Source organism: Bos grunniens, chromosome 17 (assembly GCF_055505025.1).
Source record: "Bos grunniens cultivar Pamir isolate PY7600 chromosome 17, Bosgru_T2T1.0, whole genome shotgun sequence".
Lineage (NCBI taxonomy): Eukaryota > Metazoa > Chordata > Mammalia > Artiodactyla > Bovidae > Bos > Bos grunniens.
Genome location: NC_141181.1, coordinates 20,570,784 through 20,589,408, shown reverse-complemented (window position 1 = coordinate 20,589,408; position 18,625 = coordinate 20,570,784). Strand labels below are relative to the sequence as shown.

The following is an 18,625-nucleotide window of genomic DNA, read 5'->3' as shown; positions in this document are numbered from 1 at the left end:
GCAGAAAAGATACAGATCGCAAGGCAGAGACTGGAAAATATTTTTCTGGTGAGAATTTTTGAAACATTCTTAATGCCACTTTTGGATTGAATAGGATTTACTGCAAGTTGTATAGATGATTTGGAACCTAACACAAAGGTCTTCTTCCAAAGAGAAAATCTGTGCTTTTTCTGCCTAGAATATTTTGTGGTTAGCTGTTTTCAACTGCAGAATGTACCATTTAATAAAACAGGAATGCACCTGAGGATTTTAGAACAGTTTCGTTCATTTAGATAAAAGTACTTTGAGAGGTAAATACAGTTTATAACATCAGCTTCTCCCCCATTTTGGATAAGAAAGAAAGTCTGAATATCCTATAGTTCACCCAGAGGCAGTGAGGAGGAGAAACGATGCCCAGAGGCACACCTGCACCTCTTCCTTCCAAGTCTGCACTCCTGCACAGGGTGGGTCAGGGAAAGGGAAAACACCTTCCCCAAACAGGACCCAAAGGTACTCCTTTGTTGTACAGCTTTTTCTGAAGATCACTGGAGGTGGGAATAAAGACACAAGCATCTGCTATTTTACCCTTCTCACGTTATTCATCTCTAGGGCTTTATGCTCTCAATTGCTTGTTATCTTCCTTTTCTATGGTTATGGCCCTTTCTTACTTACTATTCATTTTCTTGCACTTAACTTAGTAAAACTCCAAGCTTACCTTTCTAGCCTAACCCTCAGTACGTAAACAGAAGTGTTTCATATTTAGGAATAAAATATTTCCTCCCTCAATGAAAGTAAAGTTTTCTACACTAGTTTGTCTGTAAGCACTCAAAAAGTTTTAATTTAAAACATAGAGCAAATAAAATGACCCCTTTGTTAATCATTTGAATTTACCCTGCTATTAAACTAGTGAATCAGAGGAGCAAGGTTTATTGAGAATGAAAAGGTATTAGCTTCATACCTCAAAAATATGATTCCTATTATATCAATAACAAAGAAAGACATTAAAAAAATTGATAAAATCTGGGTGGTTATATAAAGAACTATATGCATGCAAAAATTTGGAGAAGATTGCTATAAAATGTGGACAGTAGGATAAATTATCAAGGAGGAGAAGCATAAAATAAATAAATTGAAGAGATAAAATCTGAAAAAGCAAACAAGAATAAAGAGCAACTTGCAGAAGTCATAAAAGGAAATAGAAAACTATTATTTTAAAGTGTCAGGGTAGAATGTGTTTTGCGGTTTTAAAAGTCAGGAAGTATGTAAATTTTGGTGGCAATTTTTGCAATGTCAGTGCCTCATAAAATTATTTTAACAGCTCCACAACTTGTATAAGCTATCTTATAATAAAAATACAAATTAATGAGAACTATAGACTCTCACTTTCAGATCTATTGTATGGTGCCTACCTGTTAATTATTTTTTGGTTTACATTATATTAAAGGTCTTATTATTTCTGGTATACAAATATATCTACTTGACTGTATGACTACAGTTACACAGATGAAGAATGAAACCACAATTGGGCATTTTTTTTTCAATTGCAATGTAATATTAACTTTAGGTATCATTCAATTATTTCCAAAAAGTTACTTACTGCTTGTTCTAGAAACTAAACAGAGTGACGTGACTCTTCAGTGGTCCTAATTTACTAAAATGTTACGTAGCCATATAGGATTATTTCCAACATTCACATGTTAGAGACATCCTAATATATTAAAGGGACTTCCCTGGTGGCTCAGTGGTAAAGAATCTTCCTGCCTATGCAGGAGACCCAGGTTTGATCCCTGGGTTGGGAAGATCCCCTGGAGAAGGAAATGGCACCCAACTCCACCAGCATTCTTGCCTGGAGAATCCCATGGACAAAGGAGCCTGGCAGGCTACAGTACATGGGATCTTAAAGAGACACACTGCTGCTGCTGCTGCTGCTGCTAAGTCGCTTCAGTCGTGTCCGACTCTGTGTGACCCCATAGACGCCAGCCCACCAGGGTCCCCCGTCCCTGGGATTCTCCAGGCAATAACACTGGAGTGGGTTGCCAGTTCCTTCTACAGTGCATGACTGAGCTACAAACACTTCACTTACCATATTAAAATTATCACAATCAGTTTGGCACCTTACACTTTCACAATATATAAGACAGCTTAGAAATATAAGATAGCTTTGTTTTATGAATTTAACTTGCAATGAAGGAAGTCAATATACAGGCATTTTTAAAAGAAAAGTTCTTGCACTGTTTTTTCCCTTTAATATTCAACACAAGTCTTTAAGACTTTCACATGGTTTGGCTTTAATTTTACATAGTGATATTTATTGCCTATTCAGTGTATCCTTAATCTTCAATACTGTGATGATATGTTATCAAGATATATTGAATTGGAACAGAAACATCAAAACTTTTCAGTAATTTGGCAAATTGACTGAATTGTTTTGGATCAGTTCTGTGAGCTCCTGCAGGATTGCAAGTTGCTATGTCAGGCAATCCATTTTTCATCCACAGAACTAAATTTCACATAGATCCACTTTTCCCTGAATTTTAATGTGTCAGTAATTCAAACTCAGTTTTGAATATTTTCTGACCTTAGCTGGTATCAAATGGATGAAACAATGAAGCTAAGCTGATTTTCATAAATCACACTTCTTTTGTGACTCCAAAGATGGTATAACTAACTCATCTTTTACCTTAATTGTTATCTATTGGTAGGTGGCAAATTTGATATAAGTGTGATGGAATGAACAAGAATTTAAATGATTAACACAGTTATAAGCCCCATCTGCTAAGTACCAAGAAAGAAAGAAATGATAAATGAATAACCGTTTTAAGAACTTGTAAGAATTTGATGAAAGTCAATACTAATCCACCCTATAAATAGGCATTTTATTAAAAGAAGGATTTGTTAATCACCCTATAAACAAGCATTTAAAAGGAAGATTTGTCTAATCACCCTATAAATAAGCATTTAAAAAGGAATAGATTCACTGTCAAATTACACTTTTGGAAGAAAATTGTCTTGATGGATGATTATGATTGAAGAACATTGAGAGGAATCGAGTAAAGTCAACATTTAAAGGAATCAAGTAAGGTGAAATCCAGTAAGGAATGGAAAAAGAAATCTCCTTAAGTGCTTTTTAGTTGTTTCAAATAGAGGAAGGGCATGATATCAAAAGAGAGGAAATATAAATCTGATGAGATAAGTTGCTATGATGGAACAGATATTCCAGCCTTCACTGAGAAATTATCTGTGAAAAGTGAAAATTTTGCACTAATATCCTTAACCTGTGGCATGGGAAGTAATAAGAAGTGAGGGAGACTGGAGAAGCAAGGAATTTGAGATGAAATGCTCACTGTATAGACAATAGACAAAGGTCTTCTATTTAATACAATAGTGCATTTTATTTATTTTACATCATCCAAACATTGATTTCCAGCTTTGTTTCTTAAATTACTGTTGATGCTTTAAATTAAGAACAGTGAAATTATAAAAGTCTTTTTCTTAATGATAATATGTACTGAAAAGAAATGAAGTTGAAAAGCAAAATGTATTTCAGTGTGGTTAGCATTTATATGTATAACCTGCTGAAAAATAAACTGAAATTTCACTTGTAATTGCAATCCTTTCTACAAAGGAAGATGTGCCTTTTGAAAGATATAACATATCTATATGATGTGGTACTCATTTGAGAATTTAAATACCTGAGTTTCAGCCATTTTAAGGTTATTTAACTTTTCCAGTCTTTTATTTCCCTACTAGTAAACCAAGGGAGATAAAATTTTCACCTCTTGGAAACACTCTAAGGGTATAGACTTTTTTCCCTGACACAGTGTAACACAATATGCTCTGAGAAATAATTTGAAAAGTGTTCAAGCAGTTACTATTGATTATTATTTTTTTATTTATACTTCAAATGCATTTAAATTCTTTAATCAGCTGGAAATATGGTAGACTACTTTCATTCCCATTACAGATCTCAAATTCATTCCTTTTCCATTGTAGTTTTTCTTGTTTGCCAAGCCAATTGAATGTTCCCACTCTACTATTCAAAACCCAACACTGAAATATGCTCTTATGAAGGGTATGCTTCTTGCAAAACTTTTGAATGTATATGTAGGAACAGGACTCTGATTTATGGACAGTTCTTTAGCTTTACTTTAATTTTCCTTTTATTTTCACTGACAGTAAAATTTTCTGGAGAGTACAATCAAGATAGTGTATTCATAGAAATAACATTAATAGAAGCTTGGTCATAAACGAGAACAGTCATAACACCAATGTCCCTTACCAAGGCATTCCACACAGAGACATAACAGCACAATAAATAAAGAATTTGCCGTTTGTCACGCAACAACTAAAACAGAATTGCAGTAAAAAACTGTAATTTTATAAATGTTCCTATACTAAAAATAAAAGCAAAAATATGAGATCATGCTCTAGAGACAAAAGCTAAGAGTGAAGAGTTATAGAAAAAAAACATTGCAAAAAATAAAAATGTTCAAGTATTGTTAGAGAAGAGGGGAAGATTTGAATGGAAGAGTTTCAGGATTAATCAATTATATTTATTACTACCCTAGGAGGGACACCGACATAATTGTCTTTGTCCGTGAATACCTTATGCTGTTAAATTAAAATATACAGTTATCCATTTAAAGGACAAGATTCTATTTCCTTGGGACACCTCTCATATTACAAGGATGGAATAAAATTCATTGTTTACCTTGATTATAAGTAGATGATAATACTTTAGAAGTATTCTCAAGAACAGGCCAGTGTGACACCCTGCAATAGTAGGAGCCTGGGAGTTAAAAACGGATTCTACTCCTATTTCTTTAAATCATCGTCTGTGAAAGATACTTCCCAGTCCTGAAATAAAATTTCACTTCATGTTTCAATTTTACTGTGGGAACTGAACTATTAGAACTAGCAAGAGCAATAAAAACAATAATAACAATAATAAAATAAACAGTTTACTGATGCTTACTTTTTCCAAAAAAAGGTAATGAAAAAAGCTGGATCACTTAATGGAACTAAGAATTGAATAATGCTTTAGTGGGGTTATTCCTACAGGATAACAATTTCTTCCCCAACATAACTAATCTAAGCAGTGCGTTTATTCTTTGTGGTTGAATATTATATCAGATTTAAACAGTGGCTAGTTTCTACATGATTAGGAAAGACATGTTTGTCATGGGAGTAAAAAAATAAAATTTGTCTGTTAAATTACACATAAATATAAGGTACAAATGTATTTTTAAAATACAGATTAAAATAATCACACTTGCATTGTGTACATACGAAAATACAGTATTTAATATTCAATATACACAGACACATTTATGATAAATGCAACTATTGGGCAGTGCCAGTTCTTTGAGGGTTTTTGCTGTCTCCTATTTCCATAAACATGGAAACAAAAATGCTCTGCCAACATTCCCTAGCTCTGGCGGACATCCTGAAGCAGTTTGTTAATCTCAGCCACTAGCTCACTGGCATCCATGAGTTCATGTTTGCCGTCATTGAGGTGGTTAAGCACATTGTCAAAATCATCCTCTTCATAATTCTCAGGGATCTCCTCCATGGCCGGCAGCCATTTTGAAGAAGGCTGCACACTGGAGTGAGTTCCAAGTGGGGGCCCAGAGTTGTTGGTCGGGTTTTGAAAATGCGTACTGGCTGCCCAGGCCGCCACCCCCTGTGGGTAACCCACAGTCTTGGCTGGCAAAGGTCCCTTCCGGCGTTCCAGTGAGTTGGATCGGTCCATCTCAGTGCACTCAGAATAGGTGTCCAGAGAAGCGGGCAAGAGGCGCTGGAACACGCTGCTCATCTCCGAGAGCAAAGAGGAAGTGCTGGTGTCCCCAGAGTCCTCCTCACTTGGGGAGTCCTTCCCAAACGTGGAAAAACTCTTCTTCTTCTCACCAGAGTCTACAGGCTGCACGTCATCCTCAAGACTCTGATGCGGATGCTGCTGCTGGGGCTGCGCTGGGAATTCCTCCCCGGGGATGAACATGTTGCTCCTATAATCCGAGGAGGGTGAGGGCAGCGGCGGCATCCAGCACTGGTCGGAGTGTCCCAGGACCCTGCACTCTTCCGTGCACAGCCTCATAGCTGTACTCAAGGAAAACAACAAAAGCAACAAGGATTCAGTGTTACATGTCATGTGACTCAAACATAATAGAAAAAATTGTAATTTTTTTTTTCAAATACACAATTTTAAACCATCATCATGATACTAACCTATTACTTTACACATTAGATGGACTATAATTATGACTTGAATATGACTGCTGGTTTTATGGACCTAGTGTATGTGTGTGAAAGTCTCTTAGTCTTGTCCAACCCTTTGTGACCCCATGGACTATATAGTCCATGGAATTCTCCAGGCCAGAATACTAGAGTGGGTAGCCTTTCCTTTCTCCAGGGGATCTTCCCAACCCAGGGATCGAACCCAGGTCTCCTGGTATATATACTTTTTCTTGTCCATCAAATAAGAAAGGAGGATTATGACTCATGTACTTCTCAGGAATATCATCTGCTCCTTATGCAATAATAAAATGGATGGATAACTTACAAATGAAAATGTCTGGAAGAGAGCTAAGGTGTGAGTGATGAAATATTTGCTGAACATAAACTATGAAAACCCAGAGGTATACGGTGAAATCCATAACTTTAGAATGCTACAAGATAAGCCTTGAGTAACACCTTTGAGTACCTTCTATAATGTAGTCTATCTGACCTACTTTACTTTTAGTGGAGGCACTTATAATAAAATAATAAGTAATTATACTTATCAATCTCTCATAAAAATATACTGGATTATTTATTGACTGTTACTTAAAACAGCAGTGCAAATTATCCTCAACTACCAGCCATCTGCAGTTACTCTGTTAAGAAGAAATCTTTTAGAGGTTTTAAATTCAAAAAGTTGGAAAAGTTATCAACAGATGAAGAATATGAAAAAAACACTGGTTAGTTCTTCCAGATGTTATGATGCCCCATTGGAATGTGAGTGGCTACACTCAGAATATAATCAGTGATATGAGAAAACCAGAAAAATGAAGAAGAAGGGAAAAATCTCTAAATTTGGCAAATATATTAACTACATAACCACCAAGAAATGTGAAGATGTAAAACACACTCCACAAACCATCCATCTCTTTCAGTGATCATTAGGTCCTTTCAATATCATGATTTCATTTTAGCTCAAATGACAGTATGCAGAAAATGCAAACTAATTATCTTATATTTGAATTAAAACTGGATTGATATCAGCCATACTTATACATTCAGAGCTAATTCTGTAGATCTGGCTGCTTAAGAATGATTTCTCTTCCAGATTACTGCTACAAAGGATGACTCTTGAACAATGCCAAATCCCCTGTCAGGGGAAGCAAGTTGTTGAGTGTGCTTTTTGCTATATCCCCAGCACTAGGTAAAGTGTCTGAAGTGTTTGCATAGACTAGGCAGTCGCTACATATTTTCTAATTATCAGGGAAATGCGAATCAAAACACACAATGAGAAATCACCTCCAACCTACCAGAATGACTATAATAAAACACAAACACAAAAACCCAAAGGACAACAAGTGAGAGGAGTGTGGAGAATTGGAACCTTTGTACACTGATGTTGGGAATGTAAGTGGTGCAGGTACTTTGGAAAATAATATGGAAGTTTCTCAAAAAATTAAGAGAGAACCACTATATGATCCAGCAATCCCATCTTTCGGATTTATCCATGAGAATTGAAATTAAGATCTCAAAGAGATACAGCACTCCCCCTGTTTACAAAAGCACTGCTCACAATAACCAAGATGTGAAAACAAACTAAATGTCTATCAACTGTTGAATGGATAAAGAAAATGTAGTATATGCATACAGTGGAATATTATTCAGCCTTAAACATGAAGGAAACTCTCTAAAATGTGACGATATGGGTGAACCTTGAGGACATTAAGCTTTGTGAAATAAGCTAGTTACAGGAAGACACATACTGCATGATTCCTTGTATTTGAGGCATCTAAAATGGTCCAACTCAGAGAATCCAGGAATGAAATGGTGGTTAACAAGCATTAGGCAGACTGCTGCTGTTGCTGCTGCTGCTGCTATGTCGCTTCAGTCGTGTCCGACTCTGTGCGACCCCATAGACTGCAGCCCACCAGGCTCCCACGTCCCTGGGATTCTCCAGGCAAGAACACTGGAGTGGGTTGCCATTTCCTTCTCCGATGCATGAAAGTGAAAAGTGAAAAGTGAAAGTGAAGTCGCTCAGTTGTGCCCAACTCTTAGCGACCCCATGGACTGCAGCCCACAGGCTCCTCCATCCATGGGATTTTCCAGGCAAGAGTACTGGAGTGGGGTGCCATATGCCTTCTCCATTAGGCAAACTGGGAAATTGCTAATTAAAAAGCACAAATTTTCAGTTAAGCAAGATTAAGTTCAAGAGATATGCTGTACAACACTCTACCTACTGTTAACAATATCACACAGCTAAAGTTTTGTTAATAGAGTAGATCCCATATTGAGTGTTCTTATACAATAAAATTGGAGAAGGAAATGGCAACCCACTCCAGTATTCTTGCCTGGAGAATCCCAGGGACAGAGGAGCCTAGTGGGCTGCCATCTATGGGGTCACACAGAGTCAGACACGACTGAAGCGACTTAGCAGCAGCAGCATACAATAAAATAAAATTTTGGAAAAGACTTATGCACAAGAAAGTGAAGAGTAAATGTCGCCTTTCAGAAAAGGAGATGTAAAGGACTTTGTTCAAAGGTGTGGAAGTCACTGCTCTTCATCATGTGCATCTCGAAAATAATTCTGTTCTTATACCTCATCCATTCTGGGCCTCAATTCTTAATAGAGAAGGAGTCAGTTGAAGAACATAAATGAGAGTAAGAACTGTAAGAAAAAATGTCTGATTGTTAGGAAGGCTAGAAATTCAAAGTATGGAAAATGATGGATAGTGTGAATGCCAATCCCGTGGGAATCACAATGGGGTGAGAGAAAGAGCAATACTGAGAATCCTTGTGTCATTTTGCTGTGAAGAAAAGTGACATTTAAATCAGCAAGAATAAAAAAGATTTAGATGTGCTGACTTCAAGCATTATTACTATTGGGGGATATTTACCAACTGTTGTTGTTTATCATATATGGACAAAATCAAAAGGTGTTGAAAGTAACTGGAATACCTCCATAGCCATGAGGTTTTCTAAGCACTGAAATAACTATCAAATGGTAATTAATTTTTTCCTTAATTCCCTGGGTCTCTAAAAGTGGAAAGGAGATCTGTCTGTATTGTCTTACTCACATCCTTTTAGAAGGAAGAGTAACAGACCTAAAGACATCTCTTCAGTTGTTTTCTGGCCTTTAATTCTGTGGGACGGTCTTAATTGTTTGATCGAATCTGTTTTGTTTTATGTTTAATGATGGGGGAGAAAAGGAAAAATTACACAAGCTTCTAAGAATCCTGAGCATGATCAGCTTTCTAGAGAACAGAATGTAATGAAAATCACAATCAATACCATCTGAGTAATTAAAACAACAGTTTGTATAAAAAGTAAATTTGGTCATAGGAATTTTTAGGCAGAGAATGTTATAACTTCACAATAAACAAACTGGGCTTTAGTTATAAAATAATAAATTAACATAAACTTTTAAAACTCAAAAATATGAAAAATTAATGAATAAAGATTAATGGGGATAAGGAAAGCTAAAATAATAGAGATGGAGGAACAGTGTGGCACAGAAGGGGCGTTTCTTAATTTCATTGATATGCAACCTGTACCCCAAGACTCAACTGTGCGAAATCATTCTCAGTGTGCATACAGCTTAGTGTCACAGGTGTTCTACACCATTTCCAACGAATCAGGACTTGTTGGCTAGTGGTGCAAGGGGCTAATCTTCCTTTGTTCCTGGAAAGCTCCTGTTCAGTGATTAAACTTTCTCTGAAGAGGGAAAGTCATGGGGAAACAGAAAACTCTGTTTTCCCACAGCAAGATGGTGAGTTTTGTCTCTGTACTAGACCTTATAGGCAGGACAGGAAAGAGGCATTGAGTATAAGAAGATAAATATATGCCTAACTCCTATCAAGCCATTAGTCATTGAGTTATCAATCTATTAAGAGCCTGACATATGTAAAATGGTGTGATAGCTCCCCTCTCTCAAATGGTTTCCAGTACTAGAATAATCATGTGTGACAAATGAGGTCATAGATGTCTAAGGTGTCAAATTATATGATGCTGAGACAATATGTAAAAAAAAAAATGTAGGATGTCACTTACATGTGGAATCTAAAAGCTATAACTGGTGAATATAACAAAAAAGAAACAGGCTCACAGATATAGAGAATGAACTAATGGTTACCAGTGGAGAGAGGGAAGAGGGGAGGGGCAAGATAGGGATAAGGGATTAAGAGGTACAAACTATTAGGTATAAAATAAATAACCTACAAGGATATATACAGCGCAGGGAACATAGCCAATATTCTATAATAACTATAAGTGAAATATAACTTTTAAAAATTGTGAATCACTGTATTATATACCTATAACATATAATATTGTATAGCAACCATATTTCAATAAAAAAAAGAGTATAGGTGGATGCTGAAGCAGTTAAAGAGAAACTCGAAACAAATTTTGAGAGATGAATAGAATTGAGATAGACAAAGTAAAGAGAAGCTCGTTTTTCAGGTAGAAAGGCGAACATGACCAAAGGATTGCTGTGTTATGTAGAAATAACCCTGCCTATTGCAAAAGATTTAAAAAAAATAAATTTAATAAGCTAGGACTGGATTTCACTGGCCTTGAAATGTCAAGACAAACAGCTAATTAGGTGTTGCCAGGCAACAAAAGTCAATAACTATTTTTGAACTAAAAAATATAAAATGTTCTGAAAAAGTTGTTCAAGCTGTATGAAAGAAAGGTTTGACAAAGGAAGAAGCTATTGGAGAGTGAATACCACTTCATGTGCTGATACAGAAAAGCAACCAGAAGTAGGGTACCAGCCATGAGAATGGAGAGGACAAGGAATTAAAGAGGAATGTTTGAATTAAGTAATCATAGATGTTACAATGATAAAAAAAAAAATGAAATGAGCTCAGTTAAGGAGTATCGCAAGGACAGCCTGGTGTAGCTAACACTTTGGGAAAAGGGAGATTTTGCAAGCATTTGTATAGAGTTGTAATTCAAAGTTGAATGAGTAAGGAAGAAAGTATGCTGACAAACACGAGCCAACAGACAAAAATGCGTGCTGACTTTACTGTTCAGAATGCAGGGTCCTCCTGTGGGAATTAATAGAATGAATTAATAGAATGAATGACCAGAAATGACCCTGTTGGCAGGCAAAGCAACATAACATAATCTATATTTGATCACAGTCTAATGCAGAAAAAACAGTTGGAATAAGACACTGAAATTCTAAAAATATCCATGCTTTAAAAAAAATTGTACTGATTTCTGTTAATGGCATTCAGATGTGGACTTAACATTTTTTTCTACTTGGAATATTTCCTGGGAATATAAAGTTTACAAAGCAAAACTTTTACACACTAATGTGTTGAAAGAAACTGCAAGTGTGAAGAATAAACCAGAATATGGGTAATGTATCATCAGAATGATGGTGATAATTAAGTATAGATATTTGATTATGCACATTTCTATACTAGTCAAGCATACAAAAAGCTTAAGATATTTTATGGATCATTAGTGATTTCCTGGTGCTCTGTGCCTCTAAAATAGTTTCTACAGTACCCCACATAGAGACAAGAAGCTAATAAGGCAGAAGCATATGTATTATAATACAATCTATTATAATATAGTTACATGGCCTAGCAAAAGATCTCTCCCACCACACACCTAGATTAAGTATAATTTTGTGGAATTCCTTTTTAAAGACTTGTCTACATATTAACTGGTGTTATTAATGTTAGTATAAAAATGAGCCTCTAACTTTCAGAAGAAATGTGACTTACAAGGAGTCTAAAGTCACTCACTAAATAAGGCTCTAGTATCTAGAGTTTATCAATATCCACCTATTGTTTCCCCAATTATTCTTTATTCTTTAACATTTATTTTAATTACTTTAATTCAAGCATTAGATAACTCTCCTGCTATGAACATAGGTGGCAGTGGTAACTATAGGCTAGAATGAAAGAGGAGTCCTGACCTTTTTTAAAAAAATTAGACCATGATTAGCTATTGAATTAGAGAATTTCAGAGTTAAAAAAGGATTTTACGTATCACTTGGGCCCGGTAAGGTTATCTAAGCAGGGGCAGTTGTTCTTTTAACTATAGTGATAAATGAATTGTGTCAATGAGTCAATCTTCTACAACTGAAAAAATAACAGGAAATATTGATATTATACCCATGATATGTTTCCATTTTATGAAATAATTTAAGTTGGGAAATTATATTATTGAAAATTAAGGATCAATATTCAAAATTTGAGTTCCATCAGTATTATAGAATCATAGAAATTCAGCCAACTTTTTCATTTCATGGGTAAGAATAACAAAACTGTTTCTCTATGAGCAAATTGTCTGAGGCCATATATATTCCACTAGTTTTTTCAAGAATTTCTCTTTAAATTGGTTTAGAGAATTTATGAATTTAACAAAAACAAACAACCCCCCCCCATGAGTGACTGTGTAAGTATCAGCTTTCAGTGTACATTGATTGTAGCCCTTAATGCCACTAGAAGTCCTTCCCATACATCATCCTGTCAGAAATGCAGTATCTATTACAGTAATAGCATAATTAAATAAGCAGCATTTCATTGGTTCTCAGACAGGTAGTAAGACTTTAGAAAGGCAAAACAAATATGTCACTCAAAGTATTAAAAAAAAAAAAACTTATTTTATATTATTCTTGATAGACATGTGTTTATGAGTAGAGGCATGGGTTCAAATCTCACCTCTAAAATATACAAATTGCTTGATTTTGTATACTTTTTTTTTAACCTTTATAAGCTTCTGTTTTCAAATCTTAAAAAAAAAAAAACAAAAAAACACTACTGTTATTACCACCACCACTAAATGCTATGCCAGAGTGCTGGGAGAGGCAGTGCAGATACAGAACTCATGAGCCCAGAGGAAGCACTGGCGCATCACTGGTGACTGTGACTGCCTGGATTAATAGTAATACTCCTGCAGCTCCTGCCACCATTACGACTACAGTTTACAAGAGCTAGCATTTCTGTTCACTGATTTCCACTGAGGTTCGGTGGCTCTCTGAAGCTCTCTCAGGTCTATTTCCTAAACTATCTTATTTATCTGTATTTAGGAAACAGTTGTTCATGCACTCACACAGGTAATACAGTTTTGTTCTCCCTTTCTTTCATTTATCATTTCATTTATTCATTTATCAAGTGGCAGTTATTTGATCAACATTCAGTGGAATTTAGAAATATAAGTAGCCATAGGAATAGGTTCTGAAGGGTTGATGTAATATTATAGTCTTTAGTAACAGGGTTGCTACAGTGAGGCAGTCAGTATTTACTCAGCTGGATCTGAGAGTTTCTACTGCAGGATTAGAGAGGAGGGACTCTAAGGAAAACGTGGCTCACAAGTTAATAGGGTCTCCTCCATCTAGCTGTGTGCTTATAAATTCCCCTCCTGGACTCCTGCCCCCTCTTCATTACAGTGGAGACATGAAATGAAAGGTGGCAAAAAATATTCCATGCTTGCCACCTACAAAGATGCATTCTTTTGCCTATTTTTAGTGATTGAAGTATACCATTCCCTAGTGTATTTTCATCTCTGATTATGTGAGTTGGTTCCCATCACAGGAAATGTGTCCTCCAAATTATAGTCCTGCTTACCACTAGGCACCAAAACAGGCTGTCTGAATAAAAAACAACCACCCAGTAATTTGACAGAATTGCTCAAGAGTGCCCTATGGCAGTAGTGGATAGGGGAAAAAGAGGAGGGAAGTGGTGTGGTTTTCTATCCTCCTCTGCCCACTCCTTCCTTCTTGTCCTCTTAAGCTTTCCTGTTTATTCCCTTTCTCTACCAACTGATTACTATGAATTTTAATTAAGCAGTATAAAATTGTTTCAATTTATGTTCATTACTGATAGTGTGCATATAGCTACTTTAGTACAAAGAAAAAATAAAAGCATGGGAGAAACCACTCACTCCACTGGTGCAGTAGACCTGAAAAATAAAGATTTATCTATTTGTCACTGTGGTGACACTCTTACCTGCTGGAATTCTTCCATCTGTAAGAAACAGATCACTGAATCCTTCACCCAGCAGCCTGTCTATTGGAGAATCTCGCCCCAGATCATAATCACTGTCTCCTGCTTCACTGTCACCACGGCCACTGTCTTTCAAGCTAAATTTGTCCATGTCTTGAAGGGCATATCTAGAAAGAGAAGTCAGGGAAAGTAGAGATTTTACTCTTCAGCATTAGGTTATTGGAGATATAATAGGTAACAGGAGGGTCATTCATACCTATAGCTCCTGGAATATTTGTTTCCTCTAAAACTTGGCCTTGGCTGATATTGTCCCTGGTGAAGCATTGAAAGAAGCTGGGAGACCTGCTGGAAACCAAACAGACTGTATTGATTCCTGGAAACAAATCCCCCAGTACTCAAAAGCTTTAAGCAAGCAACTACAGTTACTACTCACTATTTCATCCTAATTAATTGAACATATTATCTTCATTTTAAAGACCTACACATGCTAGACTCTGATAGACCATGCAACCAGCCACCAAACAGAACTGAAGTAAGTCCCAGAGAGATTTAGATGTTATCATACAGCTGACATTTTCTTTTTGAAAGAGGATTCCTTTATTTAAAAAATGACTGATTACCTCTATTTTATTGTTCAGGTTAAAGTGATCAGTTACAAAAATACATGGGAAATGCTGCAGAAATACATGGGAAATGCTGTAAAATGCTGTAAAATACATGTAGTCAAAATAATGTCAGAAAAATTTCAAAAGTTGAACAAATACACATGCACTGGGATGGGATTCTGGAAGCCTCCATTTTAAAATTTTTCTTAGAGGCCATAACTATGAGAATTAGAGCAAGCCCCTTTGTTTCTGGCTTGAAGTATCATAGTCTGAGGATAAGGGGACTCTAATTAGATAGTCCTTTGCTAGCTTGACATTTACTTTTCAACATTACACATAGTACATGCAAGCATATTCTTTATGAAAAACTCAAGACCAGCATGCTGAGGTGTGTATGTTTGCTTTATCCACATAATGTAACGTGCATCCTATTTAATTTCCATTTTGTTAGTACTGTTACTTAGTAATGGAAACATTTAAGAACTAAGGCATAGACAACTTCTGACCACTAACAACTGAGTGTGTCAGTGAATAGGTACAGGGTGTGATCTTACCTCAACAGCAGGGGTGGCATGGGTGAGTTCTAATGAGAAATTCTCTGGCACGTGGTTTGATGAGATGGTCACCAAACTGTTGAGGGACTGGTGACTGTTGTGACTCTGCCGGCTGCCCATTTGCCCTCTTTCTAAGGTAGGAGATGAAGACGGAGATGACCTGTGATGAGATCTGATGGGCAGGGTGCCATTAACGGTAGGCACCAATGTGATGTCCCCTTTGTGGATCTGCCTGGAGGGTCTTTTGGGGTGATGCTGGTATGTCGATTCTGCTACTCTACAGTTGTAGGATCTAGTGTCTTTTTTTTCTCGGTTACACCTAGTTGCAAACAGCACCATAATAACCAACAATACTGCACAAATTGCTCCTAAGGAAATGATTATAATCATGGAGACATCCAAGGGTGCTTGGCTTACTGAGGTCATTGCTGTACTTGTCACCGATTCTGCATATTCAAAGATCACACACTTCAGAAGGACTTTGGTATGCAGCTGAGGATTGCCTTTGTCCTGGATGACAACTGAGAGCTCCCATTCTGTGTAGGGAACAGATTCCATGCTTACGTTGGTATGGATGTCACATGATCGCGGATCAATTACAAAGATACTCTCCTCGTTACCTGCTACTATGGAGCAGCTGAGTTCTGCATTCACGCCAGAGTCTCTGTCAATTGCCCTAATTCTTGTGACATGAAAGCCGCTTTCAGCCCCTTTGGGGATGGAGATTTCTGCTGTGTTATTGCGCAGTGCAGGCCCTATAACAACAGGGACATTGTCATTTTCATCAATGATGGTGAGCACCACTGTGGTATTGCTTACAAGTTGCTTTGGACTTCCACCATCTCTTGCTTCGACCACAAAAGTGATCTGACTCACCTCCTCATGGTCAAAGATTCTGAGGGCGTAGATGGCTCCATTAGATGGGTCAATGGTGACATATGTAGTAATGGAACTTCCCAGGATAAAACTCTCCAAAATGGTATATGTCACTTGCCCATTTTCTCCAAGATCAGGATCTGTGGCTGTAACGGTGGTGATATATGCCCCGGGTGAGTTATTCTCTGAGATTGCAAATTCATATCGACTTCTCTGGAAGTGGGGTGGATTGTCATTTATATCATTGATTTGAACAGTAAAATGTTTTACTGTAGAGAGACTGGGTGTCCCCTTGTCCTCAGCGATTACAGTCAAACTGTATTCAGATCTCTTTTCTCTATCCAGCGTGGCATTCGTCAAGATTAAATAATTGTTTTCATAAGTCTTCTGAAGTTTAAAGTGACCATGTCCATGAAGCTTACAAACTATTTCTCCATTCAGCCCAGAATCCTTGTCCTGAACCCTGACCAAGGCAACAAATGTATCAATAGGATCCCCTTCAAAAATATAAGAAATTTCTTCTTTTCCAGGGGACATGAGGTTTATGCTAATTTCAGGTTTATTGTCATTAACATCCACAACCTTAATTATAATTTTGCAATGTGCTGGGATTGAATTTGGACCCAAATCTTGAGCCTGAACATCAATCTCATAGGATTTGGTGATTTCATAATCCACCTGCTTGAAAAGAGTCAAATGTCCTCTTTCTGAATCAATCTTAAAAGTCTCTATAATTTTGGGAGACACATGACTGCTGAAGGAATAGACAATTTTCCCATTAGCGCCCTCATCTGGATCAGTGGCATTCAGATCAAGGAGCAGAGTGCCAACGGGGGAGTTTTCTAAGAGTTGTATTATATAAGACTGCTGCTCAAAAGCAGGGCTGTTGTCATTAGAGTCTGAAATGCTGATTTTTAGTATGGATGAGCCAGACCTCTGAGGCACCCCCATGTCGGAGGCGGTGAGCTGAAGCTCATAGCTTGACTTCAGTTCCCGATCCAGCTCTCTGACCACTATGAGTTCTGCATACTTCGCTCCATCAGTCCTGGTTCGAACCTCGATATTAAAAAAATCATTGGCAGAGAGAGAGTACGTGTGGAGGGAATTTTCCCCAACATCTGGATCAAATGCACTGTCCAGAGGGATACGGGTCCCCACTGCCGCGCTTTCTGAAATCTCAATAGGTATGAGAGATCTTGAAAACTGGGGCGAATTGTCATTAATATCCAGCACTTCAACTTCAATATGGAAAAGCTGCAGATGCTCAGTGGGCAGAGTGATCACATCAAACTCTATGGAACAGTTCAAGTTTTTCTGGCATAGTTGTTCGCGGTCTATTTTTGCTCCTATGCTGATTTCCCCGTTATCCTCGTTGACCACGAGTAGAGGAGTATTTCCCCGTTGCATGGCTCGGAAGCGAACAGTAGAAGGATTAGGTAGCTTAACTAACACATCAGCCACATCCTCTGATAGTCTTGCAATTACCGATCCAACCCTCTGCTCCTCATAAATCCTGTATTTCAAATTCTTGCCCAGCACATCCAAGTTGAAAGACACCACCAAGAGTGCAAAAACAAACGTAAAGTGCATTTTAGCATTCATTTGGTAAATCGGTCAGTTTATGAGATTCCGCTCACAGATCAAATTAAAACAGCAAACCAATCCCCTCAACTTCCTTTGGCAACTTAAAGCTAATCTACATTTGGTACCGGAAACTTGAAAGCGTCTCTTAATAACACAGCACAGCAATTAACAGCTCTCAAACTTTTGCTTTATACACACCGTGTCACGCCTTCCAGATATTACCGGCATGGAGTCCAGTCCTTGCATTTGTTTGGCCGTTCGTCCTCTTGGCAGGCAAAGAGAGTGTCACCTCCGCGTTTTCCCCCTTGTGTAGTCGGAATCCATCTATTGCAGGGTGCCGCCGGAGTCCGCAATGGATCTTTCCCGAGCGATTCTCTCTCCCTTTCTCTGCTCGGCTGCAGACTAAACGCCCGTGATTGCTGACTCCAGTCTAAAATCTGTACAACTTCACTTCAACTCAGACAAAGCTCTCTTGCCCGGCGTGTGTTGAATCGCTTCCAGCCAATCAGCGTCCTTCCAAATCAAAAGCTGATGGAGTCCCCAAAGCGAGGGCTGGGCAGACTGGAGAGGGTGGGAGAAGGAGAGAGACAGGGAGGGGTGGGAGGCGGGCGGGGGCTGGGGGTGCGGGAGAGCGCGAGCCTGGGAGAGCAAGGCCGGTGGGGGCTGGGGGAGCAGGATACGAGAGGCTCCGTGACTGCTCCTGGCTTCCTCCACCCCTCTCCCTTCCTCCTCTGCATCTACTGCATTCACTTTCTCTGAGCGTGCCACGACAAAGGAGAGACAAATTACTGAAGAAAAACTTTAAATCAACTTCTGGTCGCCTTTATTTATTTGGTATTTTAAATTG

The 18,625-nt window shown here is 37.8% G+C and overlaps 1 protein-coding gene across 2 annotated transcripts; it reads right to left on the bottom strand.

The window, feature by feature from the left end:
- Positions 1-4,121: 4,121 nt before the first annotated feature.
- On the bottom strand, positions 4,122-18,182 carry PCDH18 (protocadherin 18). 2 transcript variants are annotated; one of them, XM_086345913.1, is made up of 4 exons: positions 15,319-18,182; positions 14,416-14,504; positions 14,163-14,326; positions 4,122-6,075 (listed from the first exon to the last, which is right to left on the bottom strand). In XM_086345913.1, the coding sequence occupies exons 1-4, from the start codon at positions 17,794-17,796 to the stop codon at positions 5,408-5,410; spliced, it is 3,399 nt and encodes a 1,132-aa protein (XP_086202039.1). In that variant the 5' UTR covers positions 17,797-18,182; the 3' UTR covers positions 4,122-5,407. The 2 variants fall into 2 exon arrangements, with proteins under 2 accessions (XP_086202039.1, XP_086202040.1); XM_086345914.1 differs by having other exon boundaries at positions 14,416-14,501.
- Positions 18,183-18,625: the final 443 nt, after the last annotated feature.